General features: G+C 46.4%; 1 protein-coding gene across 3 annotated transcripts in view; it reads left to right on the forward strand.

Moving 5' to 3' along the window:
• Positions 1 to 18,644, forward strand: part of GPC1 (glypican 1) — a 206,662-nt gene that overhangs the window by 95,158 nt on the left and 92,860 nt on the right. For all 3 annotated transcript variants that reach the window (XR_011049899.1, XR_011049900.1, XM_068421147.1), the window contains exon 2: positions 7,081 to 7,239. Coding sequence is in view for 1 of the 3 variants with exons in the window: in XM_068421147.1 (XP_068277248.1) it covers positions 7,081 to 7,239 (159 nt within the window). In the remaining 2 variants the exon portion in view is untranslated. The remainder of the gene's footprint in view (positions 1 to 7,080; positions 7,240 to 18,644) is intronic.

Raw genomic sequence — 18,644 nt, forward strand, 5'->3', positions numbered from 1 at the left:
TGCCACTGTAACATACACAGATGACATTGGGATTTTCAAACTGTCATTTCTGAAGGCAGTCTTATCTACTCTGTACTTAGTATTTTTCCAGGACGCAGAGGTGGCTCTTTCTCCTCTGTTAATTAACTTTTTTGCCCATGTTTACCTGCCTTATAAATTCCTCTGACATCAGGGTCTATGATTAAACAAATTGATACCACACTTGCAGCGTGAGCGTGACACTGAGCTGACAGCCTCACAGCCTGAAGTATTTTGACACACGAACAGAGCAAATACAGAGGAAATTACCGTCCAGGCTCCCCCACACCCTCCTGCCCGGCTCCCGACTTGCATGGGTAGGGCACAGGGCAGTCCCAAAGCCCTCCCACCCATCAGTGGTTTTCTGCCCCGAGGATGCCAGTTGCGATATTTCTCAGGAACACCTGTATCTCTTCGCTGTGGCGGGGTTTCACAGTGATGCAGTTACAGCCCAGTGCTAACCTGGTAGGGAGCCAGCTCCACGCAGTAGCCAGATTAAGTTGTCTTATTTGGTTAACAGTGTTTTGATAGTTTATTAAATCCTGGTAGGAGTAAAAAGGTAAGGAGTGGAAAGAGCAAATCTTACAGATTATCTGATCTTGGTTTTTCACTTCTGTTGGTGTAATCCTGGTCTGGATGATGAGCTGTGGGAACAGGCATGTAATGTTTTGCTATTGTCTCATCTTAAACATGTGTATTGCTTTAACAGAATAAGCATATTCTCTAGCTATTTTTTTCCAGTTTGCTGTTCTTATCACTGATGTGGAATGTAGTGCTTGTTTTCTTTATCTGGAGCGAAAACATTAGTTCATCTCAGATAGCACAAGCTATTTGATCAGCCATCAGATGGCAAGGCATTATAAAAGCTGCTGACGCGGGACAAATTCAGACCTGTGGCGTGCAGCTTGAAAAGACTTCGTGCCCTTGTTATCAGTCCCTTGAGATACCCAGCTACTCCCTCAGCAGCGGCAAAGAGAAATAGGAGTCGGTTGTGCTAGAGCCAATTCCCCCTCGCCTTACTGAGGCCGGGAGGCAGCAGTGATGTGCATGGGGAGGCCGGCGTGGATGGAGCAGGCGAGATGGCACCTGCCTCTTCCCTGCAGTCCTCAGCGTGGGCTGTGACACTGCTCTGCGGTGGCCTTGGGCTGGCTGAGGTTAACGTGGGTCTTGCTATGTAGCACACGCTGAGGTCCATGAGGGGTTCCTGCAGGGTGCTGGTGAAGCAGACAGCTTCTCTCTGGCTCTCCTCTCCCCAACTGCTGTGTCAGGTCCCAGTCTGGCTCATCCGAGACATCCACAGAGTCCACAGCAGGGCCAGGCTCCCACCTGCACCCTGCCACCCCAGCTCCTTATCCTGAGAGTGCTTCTTGGTATGAAAGTGCAGGAAAATCATTACTTCACATGAGCACAACCCTTCTTCATGACCACTAGCCCATATTCTACCCCTGATTTCTTGGCCAGCCCATACCCCTCCCCTCCCCTGCCACATCCTCATCCTGTGGCATCACTAATACCAGGGAAGAACATGGCTCAGTGCATTTTGAGCAAAGTTTGAAGGTTTGCCTTACGATACTTAAAATTCAGGCCTGCTGTGACTCCCCTGGCATTATGTGCAAACCAAAGCCGAAGCAGCCAATACTCTTAATACATAATCAGAAGATAGAAGATACCATATTTTGCCGACAGCTGTCTGCAAATCAAAGAAACAAGCTGCACAGCACTTAGCTAACACCTGCTTTTGCACTCTCCTTAACAGAGCAGTGTGGTAGCTGGTTCAGTCTGATGTTAGCAGCTACTATAGAGACCAGCTGTACCCCCAGGCACCTTACACAAATACTATGGGGCATAGGTGTTGGGAAGTGGCTGGCCAGCTGATGTTTCTCAGTGCATCCAGAATGCAAAGGGCATGAAGAGCTCTTTGCAGGGTGGTCAGCCAGGACCATCTCCTAGTCCGAATGTTTTTTGGGTACCCCTGTTTCCTGTGCCGTTATCTGTGGCAAGACTGGGTTTCAAGGCAGCATCACTTTACTAGTGTTGGAGGCTGTGCTGTCAGTTACTTAGCAGCATACTGTGCTGTCAGTTACTGTATCAGAGGATTGTATTCTCTTTCAAGATAGGTATTTCAAGAGAGATGGGGACAGGAACACCTAAAGCAGGAAAAGCTGGGAAGCATAAGGAAGGGGATTTACTTTCATTGCACTACCTCTTTGCAAGGTATTTTTAACATCTGTACCACCTCCGGGCTCATTTTGCATCAGCTGCAGACACTCTGACATGTTAAAAAAAAAAAAAAAAAAAAAGAAAAGGGAGGGGAAAAAAAAGCCATGGTTTGAATTACACTGTCTTGTCCTCGGTTGCTGCCTCTGATGCACATTAGCCTGGATGGGATTTCAGTGTGAAGAGGGAGAGGCCAACAGACCACAGTGCCTACCAGGGACAGGAGGAGAGCACTGGAGCTCCTCAGCTGCCAGGTGCTCTCATACTCACTGGATGTACCTGGCCAGGGGTTGCATCCTGCTGTCTCTGCCATGCCTGGCAGGGGGGTCTCAGCAGTGGGACTTCAGCAAGCCAGATTGCCTGAGACAAGTCCACCCAGAAAGCCCCAAGGAGGGACTTTGAGCTGTAGGTGTCCTGTGGGGGGTGGCGGGGTGGGGGGGCAGCCAGGGGTCAGTTTTGGTCTAGGAGCATGAGATGATGTTTCGGAGTAGTTTGGAGAGCGAGTGGGAGGAAGTGGTGGCTGCAGGCAGGGCTCTTCCCGCTGCGGGGGGCCCTGCCGCAACACAGCCTGGCTCCATCCCCGAAGGGAAAGTGGTCAAGTGATTTAATATTCAGCACTCTCAAATGCAGTAATGGATTTGATAGCCAAAATGATCTGCTAACCCAGCCAGCTGAGAGGGTATTTGAAGGACGATCCAAGCCCGTAGCCAGGCAGTGTGATATTTTCTTGTCATCAGCCTCCTGTCTCTTCCTTTCCACTCCAGGGCAGCTAATCATAAATGAGATATTTGTTTGCTGCTGTTTTCACGCTTGCTTTGCGTTGTCTCCGTTTCCAAGAGACCATGAAGTCGGTGGGTTACATCCCACCCCGACTTCGGCAGCCTTTGCAGGCGAGCTGGCTCTTTCAGGGAGACCCAAATTGAACCATGCATTTTTGGATGCCAAAGGCTTGGGCAAGCCGATAGCTTTCTGAAGGGAAGCCGAGTGTCCCAAAGTGCACCTTCTCTTACTTATAAACGTGTCTTAAATCTGGAGTGCTTAGAGCAGCGCGGGGCTGGTATTAGCTGAGCCGTTCAATGCACCCTGGGCACCTCCATGCCCTGCTGCCAGGCCTGCTCAGATGGGGGCTTGTGAGTCAAGGGCTGGGGAGAGATGGCTGGTTACAGACTCATACGGGATAGTGTAATTCTCTTTGGGCCTGACCCAGGGCTGGTCTGAGTTCCTGGGAGTGTATCTGTTATCTTCAAGGAGATTTGGAGCAGCCCTCTGCTTGCTGCCGGTTTGGCTTCTGCCGTGCCCACTTGGTTTCTGCAAAGTTCTTCCAGGGGCTGGGAGCTCTCGAGCAAGTGGTGAGCAACATGTCAGCTGTGTACAAGGGGAAATTTCTCTGACGCAGCACTGTATCTTGTGGATTTACTCCTCGTAAAACACCTCTAGCTCTCCATAGATATCTGCAGATAATCTCCTGCCAAGTGAACCCGGAGATATTTATAGTGCAGCTTCATCAGTGACATAACAGCAAGGCAGCAAACAAAGGAACTTTGAAATACAAGGAGAGCAAAAATACAGTCTAGAGTACATTTATTTTGGAGTAAATAAAAAAAAGGTTAAATAATAATAGTGAATATTTCCAGGGTGGGTCAGGTTAAAAGGCAAAGCAAGCAAAGCATTTTCATAGTGGTCTAAGACTGTTTTGTGTACAATGAATTTGAATTATAGAGACAAATGATAAAAACTTTGCTTCCCACTGAGCTGAAGTGCTGTGGTGCTGAGTACCGTACAAATGTCTGCAGAAAGCTAAGATAAATGTTGCTTCAAAAGGACTTGAAACTGCTCTGAGTTCAAGCCTTAAAAAAATTCTATGTTCAGGTCACAAAGTTGTGTAAAGTTAAGCAATTTTAGGTACGGGTATGAGTTTTCCCTTCCTTTCTGTCTTCTTTTTCCCCCCTATCTCTTTCCCGCCATGGTCGGTGGTGCTGGCTGGCTGGGGGTGATCTAAAGCCCTGCTAGCACAGCGAGGTGTTGGGCTGGTGCCATCCTGCTTTGCCTGGGCTGGGAGTGTGGGGGTTTTGTCTGGTCACGTCACATTTTAATTAGTGTGCCTCACACTGCTGCTGCTCCTCGTTGTTGGCCAGGGAGCTGGGGACTCTTCCCCCTGTCTGCCTTCCTCCTGAGGGCAGGCCCTGCTCCTCCCCAGAGGCAATCCCCACGCTTCCCCCACTTTGTTTCTAAAGCCTGTGTGGGGGAACCCGCCTGACCGGCAGCGTTGGTGAACACGTAGGTGTCTCATTGCTGGGGTGGCCATTTGCTCTCCCTAGTTTCAGGTAGGTCTCCGGCCCGAATCCTGCCTGAGGGGGTAGGAGGCCATTGCGCAGCCAGGCCCTGCCCACTGGCAGCAGGCCAGGAGATTCCTGCTGCTTATCTTCGTTTACCAAAACAGGGGATTTATAAAGGGTTATTCATGGCTGAACCTGCAAGCCCCCAGTGAGTAACGGCGTGTAGAGAAGTGGGGGTAGTGCTTGTGCCTCTGAGTGCTGTCAGGCACGAGGGCTCACAGGACCACAGGTCCTCAACCAAATTTTGCGGTTGAGGCCGGACCACAACCTCATCTGCAAAATTTGCCAGCGACTCTGAGCTGGCGGTGGTAAAGGCAGCCTTTGGGATCCTTTGGGATCCCTTTCGTTGTTTTTAGGCCTTTCAGAGAGGCTGGGGACTGAAAAGGCCTCACTTCATCCTGAGGGCCCCAAGGGCGGCACGGAAGGGTGCACAGCACAGTGAAACAACTGTCAACAAAGCTCTGACCCTTGTCAGAAATCCTGTAGCAGCAGAAATCGGACGGAAGAGGCTGGACAAGAAGAAAGTTTTTAATTTGTCATGACAGGAAACAAAGCTGTATCTTGTCAAAAAAGTACAACTCCCTTTTTGTGCCTGTCTGTCACGTGTCAGCAAGCCTCGTGATTACTTTCTCATAAAAAGGCAGCTTTACAGAAATGAGCTCAGGGAATGAATTGCAAGAATCAAATGTATGAAGGAAGGAAAAGGCTTAGGCAAGCACCGTAACTTAAATTGCATTTGGTATGGCAAGTGTTGAGCCACATGATGTTTGTATTTGACTCTTAGTTTTTATATTGAAGCAAGTTGCTGCTTTTCCCGTTGCTTTGGTGGTGTGGCACAGTGTGCCTGGGTACTCCTGGGGACTGGGAGGAGGTCCCGTGGGAGACGGGAGCCCAGGGGACACGCCACCCTCCCTGACGCTCCTCTCAGCCGGGAGTGAGAGACAAGCCTGATGATGGGAGTTATTCTCCTGCGAAAGCTGGTGAGCAGCAATTCCCTTCACATAGGCAGGAAGGCTGCTGTCGGTGCAGATACACACCATAACCCGTTTCCCAAGGGCAGGCTCACCCCAGCGCCCTGCAGAGCTTGATCCAGGGCCGCCTGTGAGCAGGGACCCGAGGGCCAGCAAAATGCAAACTCATCCTGAATGGCTTCTGCCTAAAATATATCAACTACAGAGTACTCCTGTCAAAATTGCTCTTAGCCAGGCTACTAATGACATGGCGTTCACAAGGGTAGGACACATGCCCAGTTTCAATTGCCCTTTACCCTAAGGCACCCATTTGCTAAGGGCTTTACACTGGAAATAGCTAAGGACTTCAATGGGAAACTCTGGAGGACTGTGCAGGTTCAGGATTTGAAGCTGTCGAGACACACAAGATAAGACACAATGTTAAATGTATGGTTCAGCTCAGCTATGACGTTAAGACAGCAGTCCTGTAAAACTGCCAGCAAAATCATTGGCAATCCCAATCAAATTGTGTTAAGCATGGTAACTTCTTTGTAATTGGTTTATCTTAGTGCATGCTTGGAACAAGGCGGGTTTTATTCTTCAAAAAAAAAAATAACCCTGATGTTTGATTTCATTCAAATGAATTCTTATTGCTGGGTAAGGAGAAACATAGGGTGTGTTTGCAAGTGGATGTGTCTTTGGTTGTAAGGACTCATAAGAACTTAAGCAATTATTTTTAAAATGTTGCTGACTCTGCCTATGCAAACGCTTGCTTCTCCACTATAAAGAGGTTGCGGAGGGCAGGAGGAGCTCCCAGACTGAAGAATTTTTCAGTTTAACTGCTGAATCCTCTTCCCTTCCTGTCCTTCCCTATAGCAAAGGGTGTATTCGATCAGTGATTGTCATAGCAACCCTTTTTTAGGTGGTTGTGTCTCTTTCTGGGAGATAAATTTTTCATTGAAAAAATAGTAAATGGGCAGATTTCAAAATGTGTGGAGGGGAATTAGTCACCCAAATTCCATTGGCATTCAGCCCATCTCTGTCTTTTGAAGATGTCTCCCTAGTCTCACCTCTCTGGTTATGGAAATGCCTTCTCAGGATAGGGTTTTGGGGGAGTTGGTTTGGGAGCGAGGGGAGCATGTTGGAGTTGAGGTTTTTTTTCTCGACAAAGTAGTTTCAAACAGTTGTTCCAATACACATGGTAAGTCTAATGAGGACAATTACGATGTCATTTAATCAGAGACTTCCATGTCTTCTGGGATTCTAGAACGAGCTGGATTCTAGGGCAGACTTTGAGCAGGAGACACTTGTATTTCCCTTCTCCTTGCTCCGTGTACAAGTTTGTTCTTCCCTCACAGTCAGCAGTGAGAAAATATGTACCTGCATTCACACCAACCACTATACTAACACAGGATAACTCAAATTAGAGGGTAAACATGCAAAGCCTGTTGCAGATCCAGGTTACTAGGAAGCTGGAATATTTTTATGCTGAGGTTGTCGGGAGTAAAATCCTTCCTTTTCCAGACCTGGCTGTTCAACTACATTTTCTCTCATTTTAGGGGAGCACCTGCGAATCTGCCCACAAGGCTATACCTGCTGTACCAGCGAGATGGAGGAGAACTTTGCAAACAAAAGCCGAAGTGAATTTGAAGCCATGATGAAAGAGGCCGGTCGCTCTGTGCAGATGACCCTAACAGCGCAGCACAGAAGCTTTGACAGTAAGTAAAACCTGCTCGGTTTCCCCCTGCTCAGGATCCAGTCACTGCTTAACTTTCTAAGGAGTGTGTGAGATGGGGTGAGATCACGTTCGACATGCCTTTCTCTGTGTCCTGCTTAATAGTTTGCATAAAATGTTGACCTTCAATAGGAATTGTACCTCTGGCAGTGTTTTTGCAAGAGCAAGTCTTTTTGAGAACTCCATTTCAGTGAAGCCGTTGCAGGAGGCTGGCAGGCACTCGTACCAATGAATTGTGTACCTTGGCACTGACACAGCTTTTACAAGCATGGCGTAATCGGGTCTTACCACAGCAGCATAACATTTGAGGTAGTGATGTAAAATTTGGCACTGTACCTTGAGCTGTAAGTTGAAGAATATGGTAAAGGTGACTGGGTAGCCCTCGGTAGATGGGAGGGTTTAAGGAGGCATGGATTTTTCTTGTCCTTTCCATGTAGATTGCAAATGAAAAGGAGGTTAGTTCACATTAGACACTTGTAACTTTCAGCTTCATGCAAACACCAGAAAATGTTGTACAGCAGTGAAGGTCTTAGAGACTGTGGCGCGTAAGATGTTGTGGACAAACATGCTCTCCAAAGTATAGTATCCCTCCTAACGTGCTAAGCGAAGGCTAAGGATGGCTCTCTTACTTTTATTGTTCCCTGAAGAATCCATTTTGCAGTGCACAGTAAGTCTCAAGGTCTGACGGCCCCTGGAAATAAATGGCTTATTGGCAAAATTGAGATGACCTATGATTCAGAAACTGTATCTATTATCAGATTTTGAGGAAGGTCAGACATTTAGAATCATGGTCGTCCTAACTTTATCAACAGTCATCATATGGAGTTATCATGAAAAGAATAGGAGTTGGGGAAAGCAGCTATAATAGCCAGAAAGGTGGAACTGGAAATTTCAAGCAGTAAATAATAGATCTAAAGAAATAAGCCTGACCTTCAGGGAGCCGATAACCAAGATTAAGTGCTTTTGCACTGAATAGAAAGAAAAGGCAGTGCATCTCTGCGAAATGCATTGTAACTGTGTGGCCAGGGTTGACCACAGCGAAGGCATTCCTTTAAAAGCTCAAAATTAATTGATTTTCACCTGCCTTAAAAAGTGATAACTAGGGTTTTCAAAAGAGCCTCACAATGCTGGTGGCTCAGACTGATGTCTGAATGGGACCTGACGTAGCTGCTGCTGAGCGCACTCGCTGGCCTCTGAGATCCAGCCCTTCGCAGGCGTTAATGCAGAACATTCGCCAGCCTTGGCACCCCCTCCCTCCACTGCCTGTTGCAGCACTGCCTGGTGTAGCTGCTCTTTGTTTTTGCCACAGACACTCAAAAGAACATTGTTCTGCATCTGTCATGTAAGAGAGTGCAAAATTCGATGGAAGCTTTGAGGATTGTATTGATGAGCAGAAATTGCCTGGTGAAGGATTGTTTAGTGTATGTGTGATGTTTTGATGGATTAATAATAATAACTGCAATAAGAATAATAGTAAGCAAAACCAAGCATGTGAAAGGAGGATGCTTGTGTTGAGATGCCCATTAGAGCTGTAAGGGCTTTCCTTTTTTTTTTGTTGTTCCCCAGCATTTTACAAGAATAGAGCTTTATTTCTGTGGTGCATACTCGAGTTTCTTTTAAGCATCAAACAAAGTAAGTGTTCAATAAGCAAAGTATTACTTTAACAGACCATAATGCACAGATCATTGCTGTTTTGCAGCGGGAATAACCTCACTTGAGCCCACAAGGACAAGAAGATGGCTCCTGCTCCCATTATACCTTTTTAGTTTGCTTAACTACCCTTGCAATCAATATAGGGCTTATGATTTATGCAATACATTATTTAAAAAAAATAATTCATCATATTGTGTCTGAGTTTCAAGCATGACTTTACCTATAAGCAGTATTATTATTTCTTTTTCTTTAGATACTGCATAGGTGGTTTAAAGTTGAGGGTGTTCTGGTGGTGGGGCAATGCAATCACTCCAACTGCTGAAACAATGCCATAGAAACCACCCTATCTTCCAGTTAACGTTATTAATCTCACAGTTAACAAGACTTTTTGCAGGTAGTGCTGTTTAGAGCTGTTCAATAAAAGAGATTTTAATGTCACATTGGTGAGTTCTAGTCTTTCTGGCACCCGATGCCTGGTTTTGCTGGATTTCCTTAGCAGCAGCTTAGAGTGCAGGTTTTGGGGTGGCAGAGGCATCGATGCAGAGCTTGTGTTCGTATTAGCAATTTCGTTTGGCCTTAGGAGGACATAGTGGAGGAGGCTCCACTGGATGGGCATGTCCAACCCTTTCTCGTAGTATTTGCAGCCCGGAGATCAGATTATTCATATATTCTCTGCTAGCATGTGTGGCACAGTGAACTTTAGGCCTGGAGCTGTCTTTTTTAGATTCATCACAGTAAATCTTGCTTCTGCAATCTCACCACTGATCACGGCAATAGTCTCTACTTGTAAATTGCCCTGAAGCTCCAGCTAGAAAATAGCAAGGCTTACAGCAATCTGCCTCTGAAGTAATATTCTCCATGCTAGTGTTCAACATTTTGCTTTGGGGAATAATTCATCCTTGCCGGCTGCGGTCTGTAAAGCCCTAAATTGTCAGAGCGCCTCTATTCTGAGCTACGGCTGCGTCCCGTTGCAAGGAATTACAATCTGTTGTGTCAGTCTCACTGGCTGCTTTTGGGGCAAACACTTCGTGGCCAAGAGCAGAGTGTCCTTTATCTCATACGAAGTATTTTTAGAAAAAAATATACGTATGAAATATAGATGACATACGATAGGTATAGCCATATATTCAAAAGTGATGTATGTGGAATAGGATCCTATGGTTTGAGTGCTCTCTCTGCATAGTAGAGGACATGTGCCTTCTGGGACGCCCTTCCTCCAGGATCTGCCAGGGCTAAATATAAAGTTTAACAGCCTACAGTATTGCTTAGCTCCTTACTAATGCGTTTGTTGTTTTCCTCTAGTTTGCTGTAGTTAGCAGGGTTTGGGGATATCAGATGCGAGCTATGTGTGTGGTCACTGGCTTGCTGTTAACCTTATATCTGAAAAGGCAGTATTTTTCTCTACAGCCGATTGGTTTTAATTTAAAAAAAGAAAAAAAAACCAGCACAAACCATGAGTGATTGGAGCATATGCTTTTGAGGAGCGTATGCTTTTAGGGAGAATGTTGAGGTCAGAGTAGCGGTATTTCAGTAGCAGGATTATACGCACAAATTCTTTGTTAATTCTGATGTCACAGAGCTCTTGGTCAGGGAGGGAGATGTAGTTACCTGGGTGCACAGCCTGTGATGGGGACCTGCTGGAGGCTGCTAGGTTGGGTTTGGTCAGAGTTCATTTGCCTGGAAAACTGTACATACCCCATACTTTGAAAGAAGACCGTAAATAATAAAAATGAAAACAAGACTGGGAGTCTTGGAAGGAGCTGGGACAGTCTCTGTTGAGACTGGTACTACATATTTTTTTAAAGATGCTACCGACATTACACGTGCCTCGGAGATTTTAATCACAGAGACTGTGTTTGTTTTCAGACTGGTATCATCTCAGTGGATGGGAAATTTCCTGTATCTATTATTATAAAATGAAATACTTTGACAAGGAACTTGATGTTCAGGCGGATGGTGTCAAGAAACGGATGCAAGCTGCCTGTTGCCCCCTCTGCCGGCTGCAGAACCGGAGTTAGCCAGTGAAGTGCTTTGGGTCTTGAATTGTGCTGAGGACAAGTTATAAACATGGGGCGGGTTTGGGGGAGATTCCTTGGGAAAATGAGCTTTTTTTTTTTACGTATCACACAACTGTATGTCAGTGCTGCACAAAGTCATGGGACTTTGAACTCCTGTCCTTCCCAGTGAAATTTGTGCCTCCATGATCTGTTACAGAGGTGAGCCTGGAAAACCCTCTGGACTGTGCAGGAAAGGTGAGAGGGGTGATTTGTGATGCCTGGCCAGAGCAGTGACGTTGAGCAGCAGGGCAGCGTGGGATGGCAGCGCGGGCTGGGGCTGCACGGCTGGCCGAGGGGCGGAAAGAGGGAGCGAGAGCGCGCGGTGCTGAGTGGCAGCGAGGGGCTGCAAGCAGCAAGGAACAAGGCTGGTTCTCTACTTTTGGTGAAAGCTTACTCGTTGAGAGTCTAATCCTCGTCTGTCTCTCTTTTCTCCCTTTTTACCCACTTCAATCACTTTTTAGTAATGCTGCAATGTTGTGCCAATCTTTCCTTCCCAGTCATTTCGGTACACTTAGCAAGTGCTCCCTGTGTGACTGCTGACCTTTAGCTGTGAGCCAGGAAATCTGTCCTTTCAGAATTGTTTCATGTTTTTAGGAAATATCAACAAGCTGAACCAAAAATCTTGGCTTTTATTCCACACTATGCACAGTCTAAAAACGATTTGTAGCTCTCATAAATTCTGGGATTTTTAAGCTGTGGCGATCAAATGCGGATTAAAAATTATGTATTTTATAGGCGGCTGCTCATTGGAAAGTTGATATCGTGTAAAAGCTTTCATAACGTCCAATGTTGGTAGCTGGAAATCACATACGCTGAAACACAGACCATGCAGATAATTAACATTATTTGAGAGTTAGTTCTAGACAGTTACATATTTCTTATGAAGACGAATCATTGTTTTAAATGTTACAAGGTGGGGAGTGTCCTAGAAGCTGTTACACACTGATGGTAAAAATTTTAGAGATTTCTAAAGGCCTCTTGTTTAAAATTCAACCAAATGTGTCTTTGTCAGAGCAACTGACTTATTTAACCCACAGTACCTACAGTTTCAGCGCCTGAAAGGATGGTTTGGGGAGAGCAGCATATATACATGCATTTATTTACATGTATGGTGGATGCTTAAGGAAGCTGATCAGGAGGCTGTGGAGTAAGGCCAGCAGGCAGAGTTCTGTCCTACCTCACTGACTTTAAACCTGGACTACAAAATCCAGACCTGACTCTGAATTTTGCAAGTGCTTTCTCAGTTGATTATAACACGAACAAAGCTCTGCCAGCCTGAAATTTTAAGGTATCCAAATTTGGTGGCCTATGCACCAAAAGATGTATTCTGAGAGATGCGGGACTTCTCTGTGCAGAAAATGATTGACACAAGACCAAAGCAGTGATAGCTGGGCCACGGGGACTGCAGTGCCTGTGTCCCCAAACACGTTGCCCCAACACAACTGCTCTGCACTCCCAGTGTCCCGCGGCCACCGCTCTCAGCTCTGGGTGTTCAGTTGGAGGCCGTGCGTGGTTTGGGTTCAGCGAGGTGCTGTCCAAAAGGTACCGTGCTTAGGTAGAAACAGAAAAGAAATCTTCCAGGGACTGGTCATGCCTTAAAATATGGAAATGCTCTTGTGTTTTGAAATAACTTCCTTTGTTTCAAGTCAGCGGTGTCCCTCTGGCAGTCCCCAGCCTGTGCTTGGTGAGCTGGCTGCCTCCTGCCGCTCCTGGCATTGGCACTGACTGCTCCCTGGAGCCAAGCGTTTGGGTTTGGACTTTAAATATATTACTTTTGATCCAGAAGCCCCTAATTAGCTGGGAATGCTCTTTTTTTTGTGGTAACTTCCCAAGCTGGTGCTCTGCCCCCGAGGTTGTGGTGTGTGGCCTCAGTTGGTGGCCTTGGCCATGAGCTCAGCTCTGCAGGAGAGCGCTGACCTCCGGGGTGTCCTCAAGCAGACAGGAGGTGGCAGCGGGTCCCGGCGCCCCACAAGGCAGCAGGCTCAGCCGTCCCTCCGAGTACATGGTGGGGGCGTGGGGATGACTTCCACGGCTTACCTGATGTTTGCCTTTCCAAACATCAGTCTTGCATTGGCCTTCTGCTAGTCTCCTAACTGAACATCTAATATCAAGCAGTGCCTGTGCACAGCCATCTTTTCCAAACTGAAAAGCATAAACAGACCTAAAATATGTCAGCCTTCAAACAAAAAGTTCATAGAGTCAGGGAAACTGTTGGGGGGGGGGGAATTAAGAAGAGGAAGGTCTTTGAGATAAGCAGGAAGCTTAACAATCTTTGTGAAAATTATGACTTTCCTAGTGAAATGACAAGGAAACAGAAGGAAAAGAAACCCAGGAGTCAATCACTTTTGCTAAACAGGTGTTCATCACCTGCACTGCATTTCTCTGACAGGCCTGGGGGACCCTGTTTGGCAAAATTGCCCTACTCAAAGCACCATTAATTGTTTTGTGCCCTCTCCTGCGTGGTGCTCGAGCAGCATCATTCAGAAGATGACCAATTCTTCTCCAGCTTTGCCTCTGGAACCTGTTACCAAAAGTATTTGTAAGAGGGACTATCAAAGATTATTCTGATTAGAGTTGGTTTTGGGAAGAGGGAGAACGTTCTTTAACCTGGAACTAAAAAAGCAGGGTCCCAGGCAGATCCATGACAGAGAAACAATTAAGGGGGTTCCCTTGGAGGCCTCCTTAGGAGGAAGGCAGCAGGCACCCACACTTGCCTCCTTCCTTGCTTCCCCCAAGGAGCTACCTTAAGAAAACCCGAGCACAAGGCAGGATTGATGCTAGTCCCACTGTCGCTCCCCTGCAGTCATGCTCTGCAGAAAGAAGATACTTTCATGTGTGGTGCTGAGCATCTCATTTGGTATTTATGGTTTCCTGGAATGGGGTGCGGTGTCTACTGAGGCGCATTCCTGGGCTCGGCAAGATTAATCCTGACAAGTAGCTGCCTCGGGGAAGCAAGCGCTTAGGCTCACCTGTAACAGCTCCAGCACCTGGAGTTTTCTCTCCCCTTACAGCCACTTCTCTTCACAGTTAATCTGCAAGGCTCCATTGCGTGCTGCAGGGTATATTGCAATGTACGTGCAGCACTTTGCTTAACAGATGGCATAGGCACAATATTGTCTTTTATAGAAAGAAAAGAGAACAAAACAAGGCAGTGGTGGTGGCTGGGATGAGAGCGCTGCGCTGGGGTGCCTCCTGCAAGGGCTTGCACACCCCAAAGAGAAGAGCTGCTTCATCCCTGCAGAAGTCAGATTAGGTAGAAAAGGTAGATCAGGCATCTCGGTTTCAGTAGCTGTCACCATGTTTTGTCGCACACTCAAAAAAAGCTGCCTCTGAGTGCTCAGGAAACAGTGAAATGTGCGTCTGCTTGGGAACATAAAAGAAAGCACCTGCTTTTCTGAGATAGTGGATGACACAGGCGTATTTTGTGAGAGATCAGTGATGTCCAGATAGTAATTTCAGAAGAAAGTGTTGGCTGAGTTTATTTTAACGTTCAGGAATCAATGCACAAATCTCTTTGAAAACCTCTGATTTCCCAGAGTGAGCAGCCAAGCTTTAATTACAAGCACTGGCTGTGGCCTTCAGTGGCTGAAGGAGCATTACGCTGAGATGGCCGGATGGTGGTCAGAGCAGTGGAACGGGAGGCAAACAGCTGAGGTTTTTCTGCATGGCTCTGCAGAAGAGCCTGTGTCTTGATCCAGTTTGTGCTCAGCCATCTTGCAGCTAGTTTACTAGTTTCCACACGAAGCAGTTTTCACCCTTCAGCTCTCTGATGGTCAGTGCTTCTCATAAGAGGAAAATACTAGGATTTCCTGGGCTACTCTTACTGCAAAGAAATGTGGGTGCTCTGAATCAGCTCTTGAGTTGGTAATTCCCCCTCCAAGCTTGGCATTTGCCAAGAATCACGTCTCTGTTCCTAGTGAGGTGCTGTGGTAATCTGGGAGCATCACGGGCTCCAGAGGTGAGGTGCTGTCCCCGCTTACAGATCAGCACACACAATAAGCTGGAAAATACGATACTGAAATATGTGGCATGTCCTGACATAGGACGTTGTGTTATTTGGAGTACTTCAAGATGTCTGTTCTCATTTGAGATGATAGAAGTACTTTGTCCTCTCTCACCAGAAATGCTCACAGCAAACTGTTGATTCTGCTTTATTAGTTATTGGCATTGAAGTAGCACATCCGTGGAGCCAAGAAGCTGCTTGTTACTGTAATGCACTGCGGGGCATCCTGCCTGTCTGAGACTCAAGTCCGAGGACTTTGTTCAAAAATAAAAAAAAAAACAAACAGGTTTGAGTGAGTGGGCTGTGGAGGGAAGAGATGAGTGGAAGGTCATACGATAGGTTTGTGCTAGAGGTGGGAACAGAGCTTGAGTCCCTTGGCTTTGGGTAAGGTGCAGGAGTACCAGAAGCCCCTCTAGTCCATAAAATGCAGTGATCCTTTTCTGGTAAGAGAACAAAATACATTGTGTCATCCCGTGTCTTACAGGCATCTATCAACCAAGACCTTTCAATGCATTTGTTCTCAGCACCCCTCCCCCAAGAGGGAATAGGCACTGGCTCTAAATGCTCCTTGGGTCATTGGTAGGAGCACGTTTTTGTGTAATGCCCCTTCCAAAGTGGAAGTAATGATCAAAACCATGAAGGAGGTCTGCAAATAACTTTTATAAATGAGGGCAAGGATATAACAGAGGTTTTTTGGCATGTGGTGACCTGTGTGATTAGGGGAGTTGGGCTGATTTTTAGAGTGTAGCATAAGTACCAGCGGTACCAATGGGAGCTTGAAGGTGCTCTGTGCCTGTAAAAACAAGGCTGAGAATTGATCTGTCTACAACGAGAGTGAAAGATAATCCCTCTTCGGGGTACAAAGAGGCTGAATGCCTTCACTGACAAGCATTTCACCTTTATATTTGTAAGACTGCTTAAGGATGCTTCACTTCTCCCCCTCCCTTTCCCATTCTCATTCAATTTCCTCCCTTCAGACCAACACAGCTTCTTGAATTTAAAAGTGCAGTTAATATGGTGTAATATGTGCAGAGCTTTTTCCAGTACCTCACTTCCCTCCCAGGCTGTGTCAGGGTATTTTGATTCTATTTCTTGTATTTTCTGAAATTAGCCAGGTTAGAGGGAAAGACACCCCTCATTTTACCTGGCAGTTCATAGGTACTTCTGAGGAACCTGGGTAGTGTTAAGTCATTCTCGTTAAACCTGCGGAATTGGCCAGGACACCAATGAGCTGGGTTTGTTTCACTGTGAAGAGAAATAGAAATTAGAAAACCCAGCTTTCACAGGACCTGGTTCTGCAAAATGTGAGTCTAGCATCAGGTGCTTTAAGTCGGTGGAGCCAGGGGTAGGACACACTATGGATTTTGCTTCAGCTAGATTGCCTTCTTCAGGAGAGGGCACGTAAAACTGGTAGTTTTGTCAAGGGCCTGTAAAGATTTCTCTTTAGCAATACTGCTCCTAATCCACTGCTATCCCAGCAGGATCAGTCCTTTGCAGAAAGTTGCTCCGCATTGCTCAGCAATGATTCCTGCTGGCCAAGGGGGTGACAGCAGCACAGGCTTCGCCCAAAGGCCAGCATGAAAGCAGCCCGCCATGTGAGAGCCCAGATAGGAAAACAATGAGACTGCATTCCTTAGTAGAGAAAAGACATGAGGATTCAGTTTTCCCCTCTGAAACACCTTTTTATCGATTACCTAGCTTTGTTTTTGCATGTAATGCTGGAACTGTTGTCTCCATTTGTTGTAGCTACGTCTCCAAGAGGGAAACGTAGATTTCCGTGTTGATGGTTACACCTGCTGCTTAAAGCAACAACAATAATCTCTTTCCCTGGCTCAACCTGCAAGAGCTGCCAAATGATAACCTGAAACAAAATTAAACAAAATAGGAAAAACTATCAAAAAGAGAGCCATGAAAATTGCTTGGGTTTTCGTTCTTACACAAACAATGAGGGCTGTGATGTTTTTTCAAAGCAGTACAGTCAAGAGCATGAATTCATTGAAATTCAGTGGCTTGGAGGTGTTGATTAAGGGAGGGGGTCAAATAGCTAGAAAAATATATATGTGCATGTACGTGTGTAGACAGGTGTGTATATTTCAGTTGAAGTGCTATTTCAGGAATTGCCGTATTCTTTATAGGTGTCACTGGGGATTAATATTATGGTATACTTACATGTCAAGAGGTAACAAGCTTGTTGATTTGACTTGAGAATGCCAGAAATATCTCATTAAATGCGAATGCTAAATTGTGGTCTCCAGCTGTTCTTAAACAGAAATGAAGCTCCAAATGAAGGAGAAATCAGATACAAAAGGAGGAACAGCTTCGCTGTGAATACCGAGGGCTTCAATCTCTTGGTTTTCATTTCCAGTAGTATTTTGCAGGTAAGGCACTGCTGAGTGCCCCAGTGGTGACTGTCTCTGCTCTGCGGTTTCCCAAGCTGCATGGCAATGACAAAAATAAATAAACAAACCCAACACCTCCAACCTCCCTCCCCAAAACCCCAAGACAGCTGCAAGCTGGGGATCAGACTGTCGGTTAATCAAGGCTCAGGGAAATAATGTTTGCTACGATTTAAGATTAGTATCGAGTCTGGAGTCAGCTTTTAACACACTGGAGATAATTGAGCGGCTTCCTACAGCCCCAGCAGTATAGCGATTCACTTGTAAAATGCAACCTCTGTTTTAATGCTGCTAAAAATGAATAAATGGGTCCTCAAGGACTAATGAATGCCAATAAAAGTATTGTGCGGCAGCATGTAGTAAACTTGTCATGGGGGAAATGGCTGGAATTTAGTTTCCTGAGAGCAGGATTTTAGCTCCCGGTGTGCCCGTCTGTGCCTGCGGCTCTGCTCCTGCCCTCCTGGTCGTAGGAAAAGCAAGGGCTTAGGTGGAAATATCCAAGAGTAATATATAGCCATAATTTGTTTGCTTTGTGCTTTGTTTGTGACATCTGAGGGCAGTAGAGCATCCTCTTTGTCTTGGTTCACTGTAAATCAAGGACTTGTCTGTATCTTTGCTCTCCAAATTTGGCTCCCAATTAATAACAGTAGAGAGGTAGCGTTCCTCCTCCTCCAACGCCCACCGCTTTGGCTGGCCTCGAGAGCGCAGGAGCACCGACTGATCCTCCTCCTTCACACGTTGGAGTGGATAGGAAGGCTGTGCAGCTGGCTATGCCCATCTCCAAACCAGCCGGTAGTTTGAACGTTGGGCGTGCATTTGCTGCAGCTCAGAAGAATCGTGGCTATTTCAAACCTGTATTTTGTCCAGCTTGAGGAGCCCTTTGAAAGGAGTATAGTTGTTCTTGTTTCTGCAGGATTTGGCATCCTCTGCTTTTTGTGTCTGGCGCAGCAGTTTTTAGTCAGGCTGGAGAGGACGTGGTTGAGCAGAGCCGGGTGAGCTTCCCTCTCGTCCCTCCGCCGCGTTGGGTTCTCTGGAGGTCATGGTGAAGCCCAGCCCAGCAGCGTGTTTGCCTTCCTGGTAGTGCCTGACCTGTCACCATCAGGTCCCTGAACTGGTACACAATTCCAGCTTCTGTTTGACCACGTCTGCTGTGTGAAACAGATAGGGAACACTAAATAGTTCCGTGTTTGCATAGTCCAGCACGAAAAAGCAAGAAGGCGAAAGACTAGAGCTGAGATTTCTTGTGCAGCCTTGATTTGTGCCTCCCTCGCTGGCACAA

This window comes from Nyctibius grandis, chromosome 32, assembly GCF_013368605.1.
Source record: "Nyctibius grandis isolate bNycGra1 chromosome 32, bNycGra1.pri, whole genome shotgun sequence".
NCBI classification, from domain to species: domain Eukaryota; kingdom Metazoa; phylum Chordata; class Aves; order Nyctibiiformes; family Nyctibiidae; genus Nyctibius; species Nyctibius grandis.